At 45.1% G+C, this 21,675-nt stretch overlaps 1 protein-coding gene across 1 annotated transcript; it reads right to left on the minus strand.

Moving 5' to 3' along the window:
• Positions 1-1,394: 1,394 nt before the first annotated feature.
• Positions 1,395-15,885, minus strand: LOC149348251 (uncharacterized). Its single transcript, XM_089541711.1, has 8 exons — positions 15,711-15,885; positions 10,141-10,170; positions 9,909-9,926; positions 8,994-9,023; positions 8,650-8,663; positions 5,753-5,916; positions 2,223-2,320; positions 1,395-1,456 (listed from the first exon to the last, which is right to left on the minus strand). The coding sequence occupies exons 1-8, from the start codon at positions 15,883-15,885 to the stop codon at positions 1,395-1,397; spliced, it is 591 nt and encodes a 196-aa protein (XP_089397837.1).
• Between the last annotated feature and the right edge of the window lie 5,790 nt (positions 15,886-21,675).

The raw sequence follows: 21,675 nt of genomic DNA on the forward strand, positions 1-21,675 counted from the left end.
AGTCGCCTTTTACTGCATCTAACTCTCAGATTTCTCTAGAAATTATAAGGCTATTAGGAAAACTTTAGTGACTACTACTACTAATTTTCTCACTTGTAGAACTGAGCCCCCCCCCCCCCCCCCTTCCCGTTCCTTTGGCTGTCAAGTTTTTTTTTATCTCGCTCACGTAATGAACGCGCGCCTTTTGCCGCGCAATCTTCTCACGACTATAGTGCATGCTATCACGCGATTTTTTTTACATCGGAACAACTGCGGGGTAATATGCCGTGCCATCCATGAATGTCGAGATTATTATACGTACCCAACAGGACAAACAGCGAATTGGAAATTTTCTCGACAAATTACAGAACCTATACGAAGCAAAATCTGTTCACAAAGCAGTTCAAGGACAACTGCAACTTGTTTCTGGGACTTCATGCATTTTTGCGATTTTTCGCAACGTTCCTTACTGACAACATGTTTTATGCCGCGAGGCGGCTTCAGCGTCACAAGTAATAAAACTTTTGTGTCGGTATAGTTTCACGCTTAATGCTGTGAGATGTTAAAGTGAACTGTAATTGGCCCCTACACGATATATATGCATGTATATAGAAGCCTTTACCCTGAAGGCATTTATCTTGAGTGCCTACGCTGGTGTACCCTCCAACCAGACCTTCACCAAGTGAAGGTCCACCTTCACTGGCGGTCAAAAGCAAATGGAAGGCGACTTCGTCAAAAAAAAATGATTTCTTTTAATGTAAAGCATAATGGTTCATTTAACAGCACATTTTGCTGGGCTAGTTGATGTGACATTGTTGTCAGGAAAGAAAAACAGCGCTAATTGTACACAAACCACACAAGCGCCCGTCCTGTCCGTCTTTCTGTGTGGTTTGTGTGGTTTGTGTACAATTAGCGCTGTTTTTACTTTCCTGAAAATAAAGCATAATGGTGCATGTTTGTTGGTGCACAGTGCAATTCGCACAGTCACAATTAGGCTGTACATGTGTATTCAAGGATGCATGAATTGGAGGGGGCAATGATTAAGTTTTTTCGTTAATATTGCCTTTCATTTACTTTTGACGATCCCTGTACATAGGTTACGTATGACCGAATCAGAAAATGCGCCTTATAGTGCTACCACACTGAATGTATAAAAAAAGGCTACATTAGTAATACCAGCAATCGGTGAATGGGGGCACAGTGACAGCTTATCTGAGGTCCGCAATTATCGAATTCAGTCACAGTCAGTCTGCTCATTTTCGTTTTTAATGAAATCCGCAGTCGCTTATATATGCACGTTGGTTTCTTGCGGACGTGCTCATGTCGTTTTTTCTCGCATCGCTCCGCCGAGACTTCAGCGGCGCGTAACAGTGCCGTCGGAGCATTGCTGGGGCACACCGCTCCTTCGATCGACATCAGAGGACGGTCTCCGTGACGTACACGACCCGAGTAATCGGCGGGGAGGTGAACAGGCTGCCTGCGGCACAAACGGAATCGATTTGCTTTGGTTAAGCCTGCCCTAGTTGGTACAGAAACCCGTTGCATGCGTACTGCATATGTATGGGGGCGAGTTGCATCGTAAAGAACTGGTGAAGTGAAGACGAGTCCTCACGCCATCAGGACCACACAGCGCTATTCAAGCGCACTTACTTGAATGACGAGCAGGTAGAGCTTATTCCCCGAAAAAGAAGTCTACGTAAAGACTTATGTTAAAAGACATTTTTCATCATAATCAGTCGAAAGCTCTGCTATTTGAGTTCACTTATGAGGCCAGGTGGATACTCTGTTCAAGCTTACTCATACAGACTGTTGTCATCATCATGCACAGTATAAACATCCATTCAGTCGTACTCTTTTTGTTCGCTACACTTGTCTTTGGAGTTATTTTAAACCATATTAGTCGAACCTCGTTATAAAAAAATGGTTTATATCGAAATACTCACCGAACGAAGTAATCACCGGGACTCTTCGACTACATTATAATGAGGTTCAGCTGTATTCGTGAACATTTATTTGTAACGAAAGTGTTACAGGATTATTATTACACACTGTATACTTCATCCTTTTCCAAACTGTGAAGCAAATCCGACGGTTACCAACGCGAATTTAGGAATATGGAGTGGCCATTATTATAGGTTCACAGTCTGACAAAGCGAAGGAATCTACTGTTATGCGCGACACCCTCGCGCCGCGTTCCAGTTTTATCATGGTTCTTTTCATATTGCCATGCTTGGGAATCTCACCTATGTACGTCAGAACAAGGACGGTGACGACAAACGCCATGGCCATCAAGGTGCACAGTGCGCACAGGTAGCACGACTCTCGCCTAGCGCTGCCCTCTCTGCAGTTAGAAATGGAGGTTGCATTATATTAGGTTAAAAGCAAACAACGGTCGTGTGCCGGCATTTGTTTACGCTAAAAACAGCGGGCGACCGAAATTAGAGGTCATAAATGTGAGCCGCTTCAGTAGCTACAAACGCGGTACCACATTCGGAACTATTATAACTGCATGTACGGCCGATAACGCTGTTTGCCTATTGGTGGCTAGACAAAGCGTGGAAGATGATGCTCATTTGTGTAGGTAGGCGGACTGAAAAAACATTACGGATGATCCAAAAATGCCTGCTCCTCTCGCTAGGCTTTGATATGGCGCTGCAGATCGACACGGCCAATTTCAGCCCACGTTGCTTATACGCAATAATAAACAGCACAAATAGCAAGAGCACGGGACAGCTACAATTATCAATCAGGACTGACAAGATTTTAGTATCTATCAAAACAAAAACCTAGAGACGCCTTTTAGCTGTGAAGAATAAAACCAACTGGTCGACGTCAGTCGCCGATGCCTCCAACGCCCAGCTTCGACTCTCAACGCAAGGGCTAGCTCCATCAGGGTTCAGTTTACAGCCTCATAGACATGGAAGCTGAGAGTTGTGAACCTTTAGCACATCCATCTCCGCGGTCCAAATGTTCCTAAACATATTTACCCCTCCGATTATCTGTAACAAATCAGAACTTCGCATGAACCAATCAAGAGCGCGTGCGTCAGTTGCCGTCTCGCTTACAATCTATTCTCGTTTAATAACTAACGTGCTTTGTATAAAGTACTTCGCTCGCACGAACAGAAAAAAAAAATCAATTTATAAATGTTGCACTGAAATTTCCTAAGGGCACGTTTCTCGCGTCAGCGAAATTGGCGTTGGCGTAGCACCGCGCCAGGCTGATCTGTCAGCGTTCAGTAACGTCATGCATGAAGTAACGCTGATTGCTGAGTGGTCCGAGGAAAGCGGCAGCACAAATGCGGACGTTACGATGTCACACACAGTCAACCACTGATGACAAATAATAGCGAATAAGTGATAAAAGTGTTACATTAGGCGGTGCATGCACTGATATGCGCATAAGGAAGGAAGAAGAAGAAGCTCGTGAGTTTGTGAAGAAGACGACGGTCGAGCAGTGTCAACTGGTGCCTGCAGAAAACGCTTGTTGTTTGAAAGCCCTGTCTTCCGTGTCCGATCTCTGCAATCCCAAGCGGAACTACCCCGTAACGCCTTGGTGGAGGTATTACGGAGGAGTTTCAACCCCGCAAACAGCTTGCCCTTAGTTTTGCTTTACGAAATTTCGAATACCCTGTGAGTTTTTTTCTTTTTTTTTTGTTCCTGATTTTGAGTACTCGCTATGTGGATGAAACACTGCCCATTTTTAATTCATATTGATCGTCTAGAATTTTTTTGTGCGTGTCCGCTACGAGAAGCGACTTCTTCGTGCCCTTGTGTATGTACAATTGGTCCTCAAGGCCGGAATTCGATGCAGCGACTACGCGCTCGCCTGCAGTACATGGATCCATTGTCGAAGAAGGAGAACATACATGTAAATAATGGTGACAGGAGTCACTTTCAGCTTTAATTCTCAGAAGTGTCAAGCCGTTCTTCAAGAGAACAGTGCCACGTAGCACGCACTAATTCATACATTTTTTACAGTTCCTGATTCACTTTGATCTTTACCCTCCATGCTTGGGCTATTCTTGGCATGGGAGGCATTGGAAAGAGAAAGAGAAGGAAGAGTGTAATGTGTGAAGAAAGTTGGGAGAGTTGCTAAATATTCATGATTTACAACAGCGCTGCAAAAACACGCAAAAGAGAGACTTAGTAAAATAAGCGCTGACTTCAACTGAAGTTTATTACGGAAAGGGAAGAATATATACATCACGACTAAGAAGTTTCCCTCTACTATGAGACTGATTTGTCTTCATTTCCGCTGTTCTAGCTGATGGCCATTAAATGTCATTTGAATTAATGTTTTTCCTCGGAAACGAATTACCTCAATTTACATTTACATTATTGCCGTCATTGGCCCTCTAAACTCTAATGCGGTTTCTGTCCTCAGGAGATAACTGTCATCTAAGCATTCAAACCACCAAATAGTATTTGTACGCATTACACGACACTTCGAACGCTAGCCTGCCTGAAGGGACACAAGGCATACGTTGTCCTGGCACTTCGTGCACTCAGGGGAAGGGTGACATGCAGAGCCAACCTTAGCATTACCTCAGATCAATACTTTTCTGAAAAGGTTTGCGGTTCTCCAAATCTACTGACCTATATTCTCTCAACAGCGCGGCTTCGAATGTGGATTGCACAATTGAGTTGGAACCATGAGCCACTGGGACATTCTTGCTGCAGCTCTGGCAGAGTGGGAGGGTTCTCTTTTTATTTTCTTCGGTCAGTAGCAAGCCAAGCAACCTCAGAGACGTTGTGCAGATCATTCCGAGGGGCATGACCTACAAAACTATGTTCAGTTTTTCGTTTCATACAGTGTGCATCCTTAGCTCAGTCGCCTGCTAAAGCCAGAACTCTCAGCTGCAGCTTACTCACGCAAATTTTTATTGAAATAAACTAGTTGGAAGTTGCGCATTGTACATGTCGTTTGTGTTTCCTTGTTTTCGTCCCGTCTTTCGCGCAAGTACGTACCCCTCTCAAGTTATGAACCAACTCGCCCAGATTGAAATTTTTATTGTCCTTTTTTTAAAATGCGTCATTTCAAGGGTTCAGAAATATTAAGCGGCTGTTACGCCAACTACGGTATTCAGTTAAAACACTATATGCACATAATTTTTGTGAAGCATGTTTACTTTCTATAAGGCATTTGTATACATAGATTAGCACGTGGTATCCGCCTATGACCGCTAACTAATTTATAGCTATATTTATTGCATGTCCTTTCGGTCTCAGTTTCAAAGTCCGAACGAGACATGGAAAAACAGATATAATCGCCCCTTCCTCGTTCTAATTCACTGTAACGTTAAAGCCAGCCTGCCACAAGAGCCGGAATGGCAACGAATGTAGAAGCAGTGATTATATTCCATCTCTTTCGTGCCTCATGTCACCCGTACGAAACTTTGTTTGATTTGATTTATTTGTTGACTTTGTTGTCACAAAGCTGTTCAAACGGAAACAGCATGAGAGAAAAATTCAAATATCAATTATTTAGCGGTCGTAAGCGAATACCACATGGTGATCTATATATATATAAATGGCTCACGCATCACTGCAAAGAAGAAAGATGACGCCAAAATTGGGTGTCTGCACCCATTTCGTAACCTGCTAAGGGCTGACCAAAGCATGAAGGATGAAGTTGCATCGTACCTCTGCTAAGTACGTAATCTATGGGCAAATCCACGAACTCATTTTAGGACCGCTGGTGATGAGAGATGCCCGGTCACTTATTCGACGTTTTCTAACGTAAAGCAGAGAACAACTATGGAGAGACGCACCTCTCAGCCGTGATCTGTGCCTCGACGATCCTGGCCAGTACCGGCGCGGCGCTGGCCAGATGGCGGATGTCCCCGGCCACATGGGCTTGCACAGTCAGGAGGTCGGGCGGTGGGTAGTACTGAGGCAGGGCCATCGGCTGGCCCGCCATTGCAAACTGATCTGTCTGAACGAATTTAAGGTGGCCGCATTCCACAAATCCGGATTGCCTAATAACGTGTTTCTACTCTCCTATTCAATGCTTGCATGGGTAGGTTAATGGGAGAATATAATTTCGTAGTACGATGCAACTTAAAAAATAAACAGTTGCTAACACTGGGCGGAGCTTTACTCCAGACTTATGTTGTATCCGACTATAGTCGCCTGACGCGTAGAGGCGCTAAATCGTGATAAAAAAATTATGTGTTCACATCTTCCCCGCGCGTAATAGAAGAGAGCTTCAGAGTACAGCAAGTTTTGGGCGTCAATATGACTATGGCTAAACCTAAGACGCGCCAAATGTTTTGGTTAACGTGTGAAGAACAATTTTTCCGAAATAGCGCTCTTCCCGAATCGCCTTTCGTTGCAGCAACATGGCGGTGTCTGGCGAAGCGGCGGAAGCTTGTCTCAGCGCCGATTCGTAGTTTCCGCCACGCTGTTTCGCGTTCACGGCAAATGTAAATCTCACGAAACTTTTCCTTTGTCTGAAGATGCGCCCACCATAAGATTTTTGCGATAAAGCGTGCCATATTATTACATAACTTCCAGATTTACATACCTGCTACGCTTAGTGTGGGCACGTTTCATTTGGTTGGCAAGTAGACGTGGCTTCCGAGAGCGCGGGAGGTTCAGTTGAGTAGTTTTGGTCAAAACTCCAAAAATGACGTTCAGTAACACATTGCCTTCTTTTCATTCAATGTTTTTATTGTTGTGGATTGAAACAAAGCGGAAAATAATTTTATTTGCGAGAATTGTGATCGCGTGCTCAGGCTGAGATGGCGCTCCATTGAAAAGTAATCCTAAAAAGCTTAAATCATTCCTTGCCTGGTGTGAATGTGTCGCCAAAAAACCTAGTCGCCTCACGCGTAGACGAACTAAATCGTAATAAACAAATTATCTGTTCACATCTTCCCCCGGCGTAATAGGAGAGAGCTTTAGAGTACAGCAAGTTTTGGGCGTCAAGATGACTATGGTTAAACCCAAGACACCCCATGTGTTTTATGGGTAACGTGTGAAGAACAGTCTCTCCGAAACAGCGCGTTCCCCAAATCGCCCTGCATTGCAGCAACATGGCGGTGTCTGGCGAAGCGGGGGAAGCTTATCTCAGCGCCGTTTGTAGTTTCCGCCACGCTATTTCGCGTTCACGCAAACGTAAATCCCACAAAACTTTTGCTGTGTCTCAAGATGCGCCCACCAGAAGATTTTTGCGATAAAGCGTGTCAAATTATCACATATCTTCCGGATTTACACGCCTGCTGGGCTTAGTGTGGGCACGTATGATTTGGTTGGCAAGTAGACATGACACCCGGTTCAGTTTAATGGTTTTGGTCAAAACTCGAAAAATGACGTTCAGTAACACGTTGCTTTTTTGTTAATTTTATTTTTTGTGGCTGTGGATTGAAACAAAGCGGAAAATAATTTCATTTGCAGGAGTTTGGATTGCATGTTCAGGCTGAGATGTCGCTCCATTGTAAAGTAATCCAAAAAAGCTCAAATCATTCCTTGCGTGGTGTGAATGTTTCGGTTAATATACGAGAATTTAGTATTGCTGAAAAGTGACGGTATACGAAAAAAATAACACTTTAAAAGTTTACGTTTACTGTTTAAATTTCTCTCCTTGTCCATAATGACGCTGAAGTTAATAAACCTAAGTCACCTGCATAGCGCCACTGCCTGAAGAAAACCTTGATTCTAAATGTCACCGGTACGCGCGTCCACGTCACAAGGGTGCGTTTTTTCTTTGAAGCTCCAAGCCCTGGTTTCTCATGTTCTAAAGCTCTCTATTATCTGTGCGATTAAGGTGCGGGTGTTCTCGTTAATATGCACAATTTAACTACGTGGTGTACGTGGACCACACGAGTACGTGTCTTTGTTTCAGTATTCCCTTATGTTCAGGATGACGGTGGCGCTTTACCCCTTTAGTCGCCGTTGTGCAGCCATGCGCGAGCACAGCAAAAAGTGCATGCATTTCATTTTAATTGATTTTTGATTATATCCGCCTACCTGATTGAAAGTGGCAAAGCAACTGAGTTCATTTTAGGTAGTCGCAAGAAGCGTGGGCCAGACTTCTTACAGTGCAGAGGCAAAGGGGTGGAAGTTAGCAACGCATGCTGGCAACCAGCACTTGGGGACTGAGGGAATAACGAACGCACTGGTACCACCCTCGATTAGGTTTAAAAGACGATAGAGACTGTACCTCGAGCACTGAGTTGTGCAATCCCGCTTAAACGTTTTTTGTTTTGTTTTTTCAAGTAGCCCCCCCCCCCCTCCTCCTAACTTGGCCTTTCATGTTCCACACGTCTCCCAGCGTGCTGGACCGCGACAGGCTTTGTTTTCAGAGAGCACTGCCCGTCACTGGTATCTATTATAGGATATGTGTTATCAAATTCTGGCTAAAATGCACCAGGTCACGCGTACTTACGGGCAATTTTAAAGTTACGGTGCAATTAACATAAATGCATGGGGAGGGCAGGAGTTACAAAAGCGATCCAGCTCTTGCTGCTGGCTTTCTTGTGCAACCTGTCCTTATGTTGTGTTGCACCAGCTATCCAAATGTTCACTATCTGCCATTTTCGTCGCGGAGCGTTTCAATTAGAGGGAAACATCACTTCCGCAATTGTGCGACGGACGGATTAGTCGAGACAAAAATCTTAATCAAGTGGTACACAGGCGCCTAGAAGAAGAAAATCAGTCTTACTGCCAAGCTTGTTGTATCTGAAAAAAAAAGAAGAAAGAATAGCAGCAAGCCAAGGAGTACTGAGGATAACATAAGTTTAGTAAGTAAGCAGTTTTACAAACTACACTTTACTAAAAGCATCGTCTTACAAAATTACGCTCATCGCGATGCAAGCAGTACTTCTCCGGCGTGATGGCGTCAGTAGTGGCGAAAGAAAGCTCGCATAACAGGTGCTTACCGAACTGCGACGTCGTTGCTGCGAGCAAAAAAAGGAGCCAGTGAATTTATTTGCAAAAAAAAAGACTTAAACGCAAATAGAAATCACTATGAGGTCAGAAAATTTGACTAAACAAAAAATGACCGCTTACTCAATCGTGAAGTATCCGTGAGCTGCGATGCTGTAATAACAACCACAGTTTTAAAGCATGCGGAACTCAAGTTTTGTTTAGAATGCAGTCATAATGCTATCAGTGATAAAAAGTGCTAACTATAGCGCTGCGCTTTCACTAATAAGCGCACATGCACATAGGCTTAGGTTCAAATGGTATATGGCCTACTTAAAATGATTTCGATCATATTTACTAAGAGATTCTGTCACCGGAACTTGTCCAAAGAAGGCATTTTTTGACATGCAAGAAGGGCCTGTACATAACATAACATAACATAACCTAACATAACATAACATAACATAACATAACATAACATAACATAACAAAAAATGAACAAGGGAGGGGAAAACCTCAGGTTGTTTGAGCCAACGTTTCGACAAGGGGGCTTGTCTTCGTCTGGGCAAAGCGTTCATCATTGGCAGGGATTAAATAGGGCCTTCGCTCCGAGGAGGAAGGCCCCGGGGGTGGGGCCCCACCCCGGGGGTGGGGAAGCAGCAGGAGGCCCCGGGGGTGGGGCCCCACCCCGGGGGTGGGGAAGGTCCACCGCCGGGGCCTTCCTCCTCGGAGCGAAGGCCCTATTTAATCCCTGCCAATGATGAACGCTTTGCCCAGACGAAGACAAGTCCCCTTGTCGAAACGTTGGCTCAAGCAACCTGAGGTTTTCCCCTCCCTTGTTCATTTTGTGATCGCCAAGGACCATCTACGACATCCTCTCTCCACCATAACATAACATAACATAACATAACATAACATAACATAACATAACATAACATAACATAAAACATAACATAAAACATAAAACATAACACAAAACAACATAACAATGTCACTACATAAAAACGTCAACTTTAGCATTAACGCCTGCCATGAGTGTTCAAAATAAACAATGCTTACCGGATTGCGACATCGCTGCTGCAGGAGGAAAACGCGGGAAAAGCAGATATGAGAAAAAGAAAGGCCCTGTAGCCATCTCATCCTGTGGCATGGATGAGGGAAGTGAAAGTGGGATAGAGTGATGCCCCCAAACATGAAGCCAGCGTATATTCACATTTGAAATAAAACTGGCGGCGTTACCAGCGACGATTAAAGGAAGGCACGAATTGCGAACATGAAACATAGCGCTTACTTAATCGGGACGTGTCGGTGAATTCCGACGCTGCCAGAGCAACAGCAGGATTGGGATTATTGTGAGCGGAAATTATTTCCCTAGTTATTTACTGCCACGAGGCGCTGATGCACTTCCGTAAGTTTTCTTTAACCGGCTTGAGGTGAGGCACCGTCATCGCCTGGTTCGTCACCGTTATGTAATCAGATAGACTAGAGCGATGAGCTGTTTTGGCTTTACTTGAGCAAAGGTTCAGATGCGCAGCAAAATGCGCAGCTCTTGCTCTTTTCCCTCTTCGTCTTGCTGCACTGTAGTTTGACATGTCATCCATTTTATGTTTTTTCAGACATCGCTCCTTTGTTAATAACTGCATAATTCACCCCTTTGTACACTTCTTTGGCAAGGTGCCTTGTACCCCATTCGTATCATCCGTCTCCCTGATACTCCGACAAATCAACGATCATCCCTATTGTCATGTAGCTTTAGAGCACTGTGGCAACTTTAGAACGTCACTACAGTAGTCGCAACAAGTAAAGAGAAGTTCGCTTTGAGAAGACTGCGGTTCTAAATGCACATCCAGGTGCGTAGTCCAGAGGACTACGAAATGGAAACTCATGCGGAAGTGAAGTGGGGCGCGGAAGGACTGTCCGAGTGCAAACTAGCCCAAGCAGTACTGGGCTCGTCAAAACGTCATAAAATTAAGGGTGTGTGTCATCATTTTCATATTAAGGCCGGCCTCCAAGGGGCGAAGTTTTACTGCGAAATTCTCCAGGCGAAAACTATTGCGTGGCGCACTGCCGCGAATTCGTCGCATGGTCTTCCATGTGAGGAAGGAGAGAACGCCGCTGGAGTGAACTTCCATCGGGACAGGCTGGCGAAGTGCAATGTCTAGCCGACTTAGTGATACTGTGATTACCGGCTGCCATGAGCAAAAGTGGCTACAGCATACGACCCAATAGCAGAGAAAATCGCGTGAAAACAAAAACCTGGCGGGCACCAGCATCCACCTATGGCCCTAACTAGCCGCTTGAGTGAGCCAGGAGACAGAAGCGGCTGCTTTAAGTGTCATGGGGTTTTCAGTGTTTGCGAGGAGTTTACTTTGAGAAGGTGCTCTGGATCGTTTTAAATGTTGAAACAAGATTGTTTACTGACCGGCAAGCCATGCCGCTATGTAGTTGTGGCATCAGTGGCACCTTTTGGCAGACCACTCAGGCCTGCTGATGAAACCTCATCAGATCACCCAAAAATGAACCAGACAGTTTTTGGCTGCAGGTTCTAAGGGAAACAAAAAGGATGATAAACCACCCCCCGAACACGCCCGCACCGCTGAACCCTTCGCTGCAATGCGTCCTCCTGGTCTTTCTATGGGGCTATAAATGACAGTGCCAGCTGTTTTCTAGATTTAATCATTCGTCCCTCTTCTCAGTTATCATTTTTTACTTCTAAAATATACGTACAGATGCGTATCTCCATCACAATAAGCTGGAACATAGCATTTCGTCCAGCTGTGTTATTATTACCGAAGCCTATTTTCTATGAATTCTTATTTTTCATTTAGAGAGTTCATTCCACTCAGGAGTTTTCTTTTCCCCTAACAAGAACGGAGGTCTAATACAGTTATTTCTCTCAAAACGCAGGTCTCTTACCCATGGTGGCACATGGATGGCTTGGTATCTTCTTCTTTTGTTTCACAAACGCAGCGAACGTTCAGGAAGATGATGTAGCCAGACTGGGCAGTACCAATATCTTCCAAATAAGAAAGGTTCTGGCTAAGAAGCTCAACATCATTTAAAAATTGGGAAAGATAGCGACAATGGAAACATTATTATGAAAAAGTTTTAAACAAAAGGAAAGCGCGAATAAAAGCAGAAAGCAAAAAAACTAAAATATGGCATGCAGGAAAAATGTATCTACGCAATCAGAAACAAAAAGATGAATACTATTAGCACATTGGATAGAGTAAAAACCTATTTTTCAGCAGTTATAACGATGATCGGACAGTAACCGTAAAAATACTGCTTTTATTGCAAGCATTGCAGCCCAGGGGAAACTCGTATTGCCGTGGTGGTAACCAAACAGGAAGTACGCAAATGTTACAGGTTAGAAAAGCTTGCATATTTCTCCATAACACGCCTCGATTTTTCAAGTACAACGGAAACATGGGACAATTGCAACATAATAGTAATGTATGCTGAAGGCGCCACTGAAAACTGAAAATTATAGCACGAATAGCTTACAGTCCATTGATTAAAAGGTATATACAGCAGCAATTAATACAGAGACCAGATGTAATAAGCATAGGATGCAAAAAAGCCAGGTGCCTTCGCAAAAGACAATCCAAAAACAAGACAATCAAGCATGCTTTCCGCATGCATCAAAAAAGTTAAGCAAGTTGAAACATAACACGTCGTAGTAGTACTGCTTAAGAGGACGCACGCAGCCTTCGTAAATATGGCGGTAAATATTTGAAGGAGTAAATACCTACTATAAGTCTCCTCAAAGATGAATGGAATAATGAGCAAGTTGGTGATGTAGACATGCGCAATCCCAAACCGCTGTTAATTAATCACTATAGGATTACAAGAGGTCTTCAAGGTGTTGCACGGACACAAAGAAGGAGGGATAATCAATTTAAGAACAGAGCCAGAAAGTAACTTTTTTTCCTGACAGCACAGCGCTGCTATGTAACAGAGAATAAATTGTCGGGTACATGGTTGAAACCTATAAGTCCATTGTGCAGCAGCAGGCTTGAACAATTATATAACTAAAGTAACCGTAAACGGTGCGGGGAGAGTGCAACAGTTTAGCGTAGGTTGAAAGGATTTGGAAGAGCTAAGAGAACATACCTATATTGAGTGTTAAAGCGATCACTTCTGAGAATTCGTAAAAATAGCGTGGTTAGAAAACAAAAAAACTGTCCCACAAAGAAACTGTAAGCCATGGCGGATATCAACCATTTAAAAAGCTTGTGACAGAAGCCAACAGCCACAGAAACCAAGGGGCACAGGGTAATTTTTTTTATGCGAAGCATATTACTAGAGCTACACTACAGCCCGTCGAGCGCGGCGGTGGAGCTACCATTGACCTTTAGCGTGACCACGTGACACCACGTGACAACATGACGTCACAGCAGAGGAGAGATGGGCTACCGGCTCGCGCGGTCGACCGCGGCGGTGGAGGCTCCACATCAGAGGCGCGGCGGCTGACCACGTGACGCTACAGCAGCGGTATAAAGCTGAGCTTGCCTCGCTCTCCGTACACTTACGAGGCGGCCAGGTGTTGGGATGCCGCCTAGAAGCAGGGCTGATTTCAACGAGAAGCGAAAGCTTCAGCGTGCCACAGAGACCGATGAAGAGCGGGATGAACGTCTGGCTAAGCGGCGTGCTCAATCCTTGCTACACTTCTAGTGGTTGTATTAAAATGAGTAAGTATTCAACGAAGGAAAGCCATGTATTACCAAGCCTAGCCATCAATATGCTTCGCATCTGACTAGGCTTAAGCTTAGCTAAGCCTCAGCCATTTTTTGTGCCGCAGTCGAACGCTGAAGCGTTCTGTAACGCCATATTATACCACTGCCGCCGATGCCGCCTACTTTGAGAGAACTCCTCCTTTTATGCGTAGCATATTGCAATCACTCAGTTCAGCCCTTGGGCGCGGCCGGGCCGCCACCAAACCAAGTTAATAAAAAGGAACGAAAAAACATAAAATAAAAAGGAAAAAAAAAGGAAAGAAAAGAAGAAAAAAATAAGAAAAAGAAAGGACGGCTGAGCATGGTGGCGGTTGCAATCGCCCCGTTTCAAAGGGGGCGCTCCTATCCATCCATCGATCCATCCATCCATACGTCACGGAGGAAAAGCTGCGGAGAAAATCGAGTGCCGCCAAGCAATACCTCGCGCAAAAAGACCGCGCAATATGCAGCGCATTCTTGGCTTAACTAAGCTAAGCCTGGGCATTTTTTTTGTCTAAATGCTTTATTACTTTTCATCGTACAAATCAAAGTGGCTGCCTGAGGCAAAAAGCAAAAAAAAATTACAAAAGCGCAGTTTGAAGGAACCAAAGTTCGTTATGCTAGTGTGCAGTGAGAGTATACTGCTAGCTTTAACAAAGCAACGAGCGGTGTTTGCAAATATTACAATGCAAAAAGCTTGAAGCAGATAATCAACAAGTGCAGGGTACCATAAAACATGATACAAAGTCAAACAGCAACAAAGTAAGGCACAACAATATATCGCAGTAACTTTCCCACAAACGAAAAATAAAATAAAAATTGGGTTTGAGGAAAGGAAACGGCGCAGTAACTGACTCACATATCTCGGTGGACACCCGAACCGCGCCGTAAGGGAAGGGAGAAAGGTGGGAGTGAAAGAAGAAAGTCTAAAAATGGTTTACACATGTGCATTGCTGGCACTGAATACGCAATGCGAAAAAATATAAAATGGAGAATGCCTGGTTGGAATGGTGGTAACACTAAAGGGAGGAAAAATTAAAACGAACACGCATACGAGGTAACAAAAAAGCAACAATGATTTAAAAATGTATTCAAATCTTGAACAGGGCCCGTCATTTGCTTCACACGCGACAGTGAGATGATGTAGATTTCTCTTCCGCGTCTAAGTTCTTAGCCACTGCCCCCTCCCCTCTCCTACCCCCCCCCCTTTTTGTTCAGCGAAACGGATAGCAAAACGGGGCGTCAACATCACAGCTCACCTATATTTACTAAAGAATATGCGTGTACCTGATAAGCACTTTCACGTTTTTTTTTTAACACTATTCACTTTATATGTAGGACGAGCATACGACATCTCACGGCTTAAGCCGCTCCTGCCTCACAAGAAGTAAAGCTGGCCTGCAGTTCTCAAAAGTGTCTGACAGTTAAAAACCCTAATACAAAAAAAATACTGACTCTGTATGGCACCTGTAGCTTATGGATAGGAACGAGCAGTTACAGCAAAATTGCGAAGAATCAAACCGCATGAAGGGAGCGAACGTCAATGTTACTTGGCTATTTATGCTGTAATTGCAACTTGTACACACCCATGTTTCTAAGATTTTAAAGGCCAATACGTCAGAAGATAATATGAACATCTGGCTGGCATCGCCAGCGAACCACAGCCTCCACATTCTGAGAAAGCGGCGATGCCGACGTTGCTTCAAACGCGCGAGGCAAAGGCGACGCTGTTGAAAATGTGTGAGCAACCATGGGTAAAATACGAACAGGGCGCTATAAACAACTGGTACATCGAAAAGAGAATATCATCAAGACGACTTCTGCTGGCACCTCTGCACACACGTGACTCCAGAGTAGCGTTAATATCGTCTTGCATCACGAGCGCGGGCAAATGAAAAATCGCCGCCTCTTGTAGCTTGATCCCGGATACTGTCTTCATTCATGATGCCCGTTGCGCTTCGCAGTGGCGTAGCAGCGTTCTGGCTAGACGCGGAGTCAGTCTGGGGCATTCTCGAGGTGTTTCCATTAGTGCGCTGGGCTTCGGAAAGTTGACACAAGCAGCACTCTCGATGAGTCGTCACGGCTTGGACGTTCCCAGCGGTGAGCTCAGGCCAGGCGATGTTGTACCGCGGCATCCGGTTACCAGTGTACCACTCCATGCTGTGCGACCAGGCGACGTAGTCGCTGAGCGGAACGTCCATGGCGAGGGAGTAGGAATTGAGCTGCGTATACTCAATGCAGCAGATCGGTACCCACACGACTTGACACGGGGCCACGGACACCAACACGACGTCTTCCAACGGAACCAGCGCCGACATGTCGGAAGATGGGTTAGCAGTACCAGTCGCCTACGGCGTAGTACCTTCTTCGGAACTGGCGCGTCTTCACCCCTTCACAGCAGGGCAATGTTCAGACGAACGCTCTCCTCAGAGCAACACCTGACTGCAGCCTGAATCCGTTCGCGCAGTCCCCCAAGGATGCTTACTGATGTCTCCAGTGGTGAACAAACTTTTCCTAACACAGAGCAGGAACTATGGTACCTCACGTTTCAAGACAAGGCCGCCTCCGCAAGTGCGCACTACACCAAGTGAATCCTTCGACTCGTCGGTCGCGCTCGCACATCGGCAGCTATCGCCAGGTGGGCGCGTGACGTATTCCTGGTCGCTTCTACGCAGCAGGCGGCGGCGTCTATATGTGGTACGCCGAGGCGTTTGCGTCGGGTTACGCGTAAGAAACGCGCGTCCGGTAAGCGACCCTGCGCGTGTGGCTGGTCGACAACAGATAGACGCGCCGGCGCCGACTTGCCCAGACAGTGTCTGGATGCCCGGATGTCTTCCCCTCGCCTTCCACCTCCCAAGGGATGGTGGTGGCTTGCGGTGTACGTCCGGACGTCCACGGGCCAGAATCGCGTTACCGAGAGCGAAGGCGGCGGCGTTGAAGCAGCAGACGGAAAGCGCGGTGCTCTTGATCCCCATGGTGGATATTAGAGCCGTCAGTCGACGTCCGGTGCTCACGAAGAGCGAGAGCTGCCATACGTTAGCGAGCAGTGCGAGAATGACGAGTAAGAAGGCGCGAACGAAGCTGGCCACGGCTATGATCTTTACCTAGCGCCTTGGGTAGCAGCCTGCGAAGCAACTTTCACATCATGTTGGTTACAATACCAGCAGGAATTTAGAACGTTACAAATGTATAGCCTGAAGCGAAAATTCAGGGGGCATTTTGTCTAAAGTGCGTTGAGGCGAAAGCGTTCCCCGCACCATTTTGACTGCCTCTGTGGCACGGTGACGTCAGCACGTGATGACGTCACACATAATTCTGTACTAATTACTAAGTAACGACAAATTACTAATTTATGATTAATTACAGATTAATGACTAAATAGTAATTATGATTAATTACGCTTACGCTTCGCCTTTAGGAGTCGCCCCGCCACGTTGGCTCAGTAACGGCGCTCGGCTGCTGACCCGAAACACGCGTGTTCGATCCCGGCTGCGGCGGCTGAATTTCGATGAAGGCGAAGTTCTAGAGGCCCGTGTACAGTGCGATGTCAGTGCACGTTAAAGAACCCTAGGTCGAAATTTCCGGAGCCCTTCACGACGGCGTCCCTCATAGCCTGAATCGCTTTGGGACGTTAAGCCCCAATACACCAAGCCTTTAGGAGTCGAACGCGACAGCGTTTTCTAGCGCTGCCAGGGAGTCCGTGGAACGGCTTCACCCGTTCGGCGCGATGCCTTGCCCTTTGAACGCAACGCTTTTTGAGGAAAGGAAATGGCGCAGTAATTCTCGGCAGTGGGTCTGGCAGCGGCATGGCGAACGGTTCTTGCAAACACGTGTGCTTCATTTTGCAGATAGCCGCAAGCATCGCTGGACCATACTTCCTGAGCAATGCTTCTTCTTCAAGCTTCCTTCATGGAAAATGCACGCTCACGGGCCCTCCATTCAGTTCCTGCTGTCAACCGATAGATGGCAATGCAACCATAACCTCATCTTCCGTCGATCTCGCTTGTCTCGACCACGCATGGCACAACCCCGGAACGTCATCGACACGGACCCGACGGGATATAAAAGCAACACACCGGCCAATCCTCTTCAGTGGGTCTGGCAGCGGCATGGCGAACGGTTCTTGCAAACACGTGTGCTTCATTTTGCAGGTAGGCCACAAATACGCTTTCAAATGTTATAGGAGCGATAATCGTTTCTTATTGCTGCTGCCAGACCCTCAGCACTTTGCGTGTATATTTTCTTGCCTGTTGCATTCGTTAAGAATTTTTTTGCAACTGTCCGGCGATGTCGAGACAAATCCAGGCCCAAAGTCAGAGGAAATGCTAACGGAGCTGCTAGCTGGACAAGCACGAATCAGCGCAGAGCTTTCCGCGCTCAACTCTAGAATGGCTACCTTTGAACAGCGTATTACGCACATAGAGGCGTTGGCTTCAACTGCTAACGACGCTCTTCAGCGTGTTCATGATCTTGAGATAACTGTTGAGAATCTTAAAGATGTCATTGCCAAACTTGACCGCAAAAATGATGACCTGGAAAACCGATCCCGTAGGAATAACTTAATCATCTATGGCTTGAAGGAACCATCAAATGAAACTTCTGAGGGGCTATTGGCTTCTGTATCGGAGTTACTGTATTCCAAACTTGGAATCCAATGTGAAGGTATTGAACGCTGTCACAGGCTTGGCAAGCAAACAACTGAAAAGACGTGACCTGTCATTTTTAAACTGCTAGACTTTAGAACCAAGCTTTCCATCCTTAAAAACGCCAGAAAACTGAAAGGATCTGATACGCACATTAGCGAAGACTTTTCTGCGCGTGTACGGCACATTAGGAAGGCTCTCTGGGACAACTCGGTTGATATCCGCAAAGAAGCAGATAAGTATAGGTTGCAATACGATTCCCTGATAGTCAACAGTGTTCGTTACACTTGGGATGATGTTTCCAAAAGGCTTGTCAAGGATGCACGTGCTGCAGTGCCTAGGGACACAGAGTGACTCGTTAATGAGCAGAAAGGTAGAAATGAGCAGAAAGAAAACCAGAAACTGACTCTTTTGAACTTAAATGCTAGAAGCTTGCTTAATAAGATTGAAGATTTCAATTGGCTTGTAGAATGTTACACTCCGTCAGTTATTTGCGTAACAGAAACATGGTTGGACAACTCCATATCAGATGTAGAATTTTTGCCTTCAGATTACTCGGTTATCAGAAACGACAGGCAGTTTGCTAGAGGAGGGGGCGTAGCTCTGTTCATTAGAAAAGGCATTGAAATTTTTGTATTGCCAGAACTTCCGAATACTGAGTCTGTTTGGTGCCGGCTAAACATTTCTGGTTTCGTGACAGTCGTGGGTGCTGTGTACCGTCCGCCCGGTTCGGAAAATATTTTCTCGCACATTACAGAATACATAGCGGAACACAGGCACCACAACTATAAAATGACCATTACAGGTGATTTCAATGCTCCTTGTATCGATTGGAAGTTGTTAATTTCAACAGGTCGTGAGAAGGTTGTTTGTGAATCCCTAATTAATATGGCTATATCATATGATTTAACACAAGTCGTTGAATGTCCAACTCGAGTAAACTCAGTTCTTGACCTTGTTTTTGTTAATGAACAGTTGCTGCAATACGGATTGCAGTGTGATGTAGTCGACGGACTGTCAGATCACAAGAGTGTTTTCATGCAATTTAATGTGGTTTGTGAGCCCCATAAGCCGAATTTCAATATTGTTAAAAATTTTACCCGTGCCAACGACCGCGCTATTACTGAACTGCTAGCGTCGTCTTTCGGAGATTTCGTGACAGACAGTGAAACGTGTGGTGTTGATGCTTTGTTAGAGCAGTTTTATAATTTAGTACATAGCTGTGTGCTTCATTTCGTCCCCACAAAATGTGTGAAACATAACCTGAAGCATCCGTGGTACACAGAAGACATCATTCATCTCATAAGACGCATCAAGCGCTTGCGCAAGCGCAGCCGGCCAGGAAACGAAAGCCGCGATTCACTACTACTTTCACTCAAGTCGGAGCTAAAGACAAAAATGACACAAGCTAAACACTTTTACTTCAACACAACACTGTCAACATTCATGAAAGAGAACCCGTCGAAATTTTGGAAAACAATATTACCCTCTTCCCATGACTCTGTATCTTTCATTATCAACGAGCAGCCTTGCACTGATCCCGTAACCATTTCTGAAGCCTTCAATAGCTACTTTCACTCTGTCTTTCATCTTGATGATGGTACCAATCCTCCCTTCATTCATAGCTCGGAACACCAGTTACCCAACCTCGAAGTAAGTTACCCTGGGGTTCACAATCTGTTAGTAAAAATTGACACAACTAAAAGTGCGGGACCAGACGCCATACCTAACATGTTTTTAAAGAGGTACTCGGAATGGAGTGCCCGTTACCTTACAGTGATTTTCAACAAATCACTGGACACATCCTCCGTTCCCCGGGCTTGGAAAATTGCCAATGTCACCCCGGTGTTTAAATCTGGCGATAAACAACGAATTAGTAATTACCGACCGATCTCCCTAATTTCCACTTGCTGCAAGCTTCTTGAGCACATTATTCACAAGCACCTTGTTCAGTTCTTAACTTGCCATAATCTACTGTCACACTGTCAGCACGGTTTTCGATCTGGTTTTTCCACTGTCACTCAGCTCATTGAATTTACTCACGACATCGCTTCCGCTTTAAATAACCGTGATCAAATCGATGCAATATTTATAGATTACTCCAAAGCATTTGACATGGTCTGCCATAATAAGCTTCTTCGTAAACTACGCACCATGTTTAACGGCAATAAGTTACTGGACTGGATAACCGACTACTTACACTTAAGATGATCCCAGTTCGTCACTTTTAACCATGCACAGTCATCGTCAGTCACTGTAACTTCAGGTGTGCCCCAAGGGTCGGTGCTTGGGCCTCTACTCTTTATAATTTTTATTAATGATGTAGCTAATGTTACTAACGACACCGCAGTGAAGTTACGCCTATATGCCGATGACTGTGTGCTCTACCGCAACGTTGCTAACGCCGATGATCAACAGGAACTAAACAAAGTGTTTTCATTGTTCTGTGAATGGAGTAATGCATGGCAAATGAAAATTAATTTCACTAAAACAGTTGCAATGACCTTTGGTAACAAAAAGAATCCGCTGCATTTCTCTTACAGTAACAACGGTAACTGCTTGACCCACGTCAGCGAGTTCAGATACCTGGGCGTTATATTTTCGCATAACTTAAAATGGAATGCTCACATAAATAACATATCTGGGAAAGCACTTCGCAAACTTGGTTATCTCAAACGAACCTTAAAAAATGCCACGAAGGAATGTAAATTAACTGCTTACAAATCACTAGTTCGACCCATCCTGGAGTACGCCTCAATTGTCTGGTCCCCTCATTACGCGCGCGACATTGACCGTTTAGAATCAGTTCAAAAAAAAGCAATAAGATTCATCTTCAGCCGTTATGATCGCAAGTTTTCACCTTCTTCCCATATGCACAGCTTATCTTTACAAACTTTAGAACATAGGCGCACACGTGAACGCATCATTATGCTGCACAAGATCGTTCACACATCATCTGGCATTCAGGCACCCTTCACATTTGTGTCATCAAGCGCACGTGCAACCCGACGGAACCACCCATTAAACATTGTTCCCTTCAAACCAAATATAGATTGTTTTAAATTTTCTTTTTTCCCCCTAACCGTTGAAATTTGGAATGGATTGGACGGCTCACTTCGTTCATTGCCAATTGAAGAGTTTGTTCTTCAGTTGCCTGACAATTTGACCCATTGATCTGTTTTTAATATTTCTGTGTTATCTATTTCTATGCTACCCATGTTATTTGTTTTTACTCATGTATTCACCCACTCCTGCTATGTCTCTCCTCAGAGACAGCAGTATTTATAAATAAATAAATAATCTCGGTGGACACCTGAACCCCACCGTACAGGAAGGGCGGAAGTGGGAGTGAAAGAAGAAAGAGAAATAGGAGCCGTAATGAAGAAAATGAAAATTGTATTTGAGGACAGGAAATTGCGCAGCAACTGTCTAACATATCTCGGTGGACACCCGTCAAAAGCGTGG

This window comes from Amblyomma mixtum, chromosome 4 (assembly GCF_055824585.1).
Source record: "Amblyomma mixtum isolate Tamu chromosome 4, ASM5582458v1, whole genome shotgun sequence".
Classification (NCBI taxonomy): Eukaryota; Metazoa; Arthropoda; class Arachnida; order Ixodida; family Ixodidae; genus Amblyomma; species Amblyomma mixtum.

Bases quoted from the DNA above. Each gene is read 5' to 3' on its own strand.
- LOC149348251 (XM_089541711.1), bottom strand. From the start codon at position 15,885: ATGTCGGCGCTGGTTCCGTTGGAAGACGTCGTGTTGGTGTCCGTGGCC. The intron at 2,321-5,752 runs GTGCGTCTCTCC...TTCTAACTGCAG, and splicing joins GCACAGATCACGGCTGAGAG to AGAGGGCAGCGCTAGGCGAG. The intron at 1,457-2,222 runs GTGAGATTCCCA...TTTGTGCCGCAG, and splicing joins CCTTGTTCTGACGTACATAG to GCAGCCTGTTCACCTCCCCG.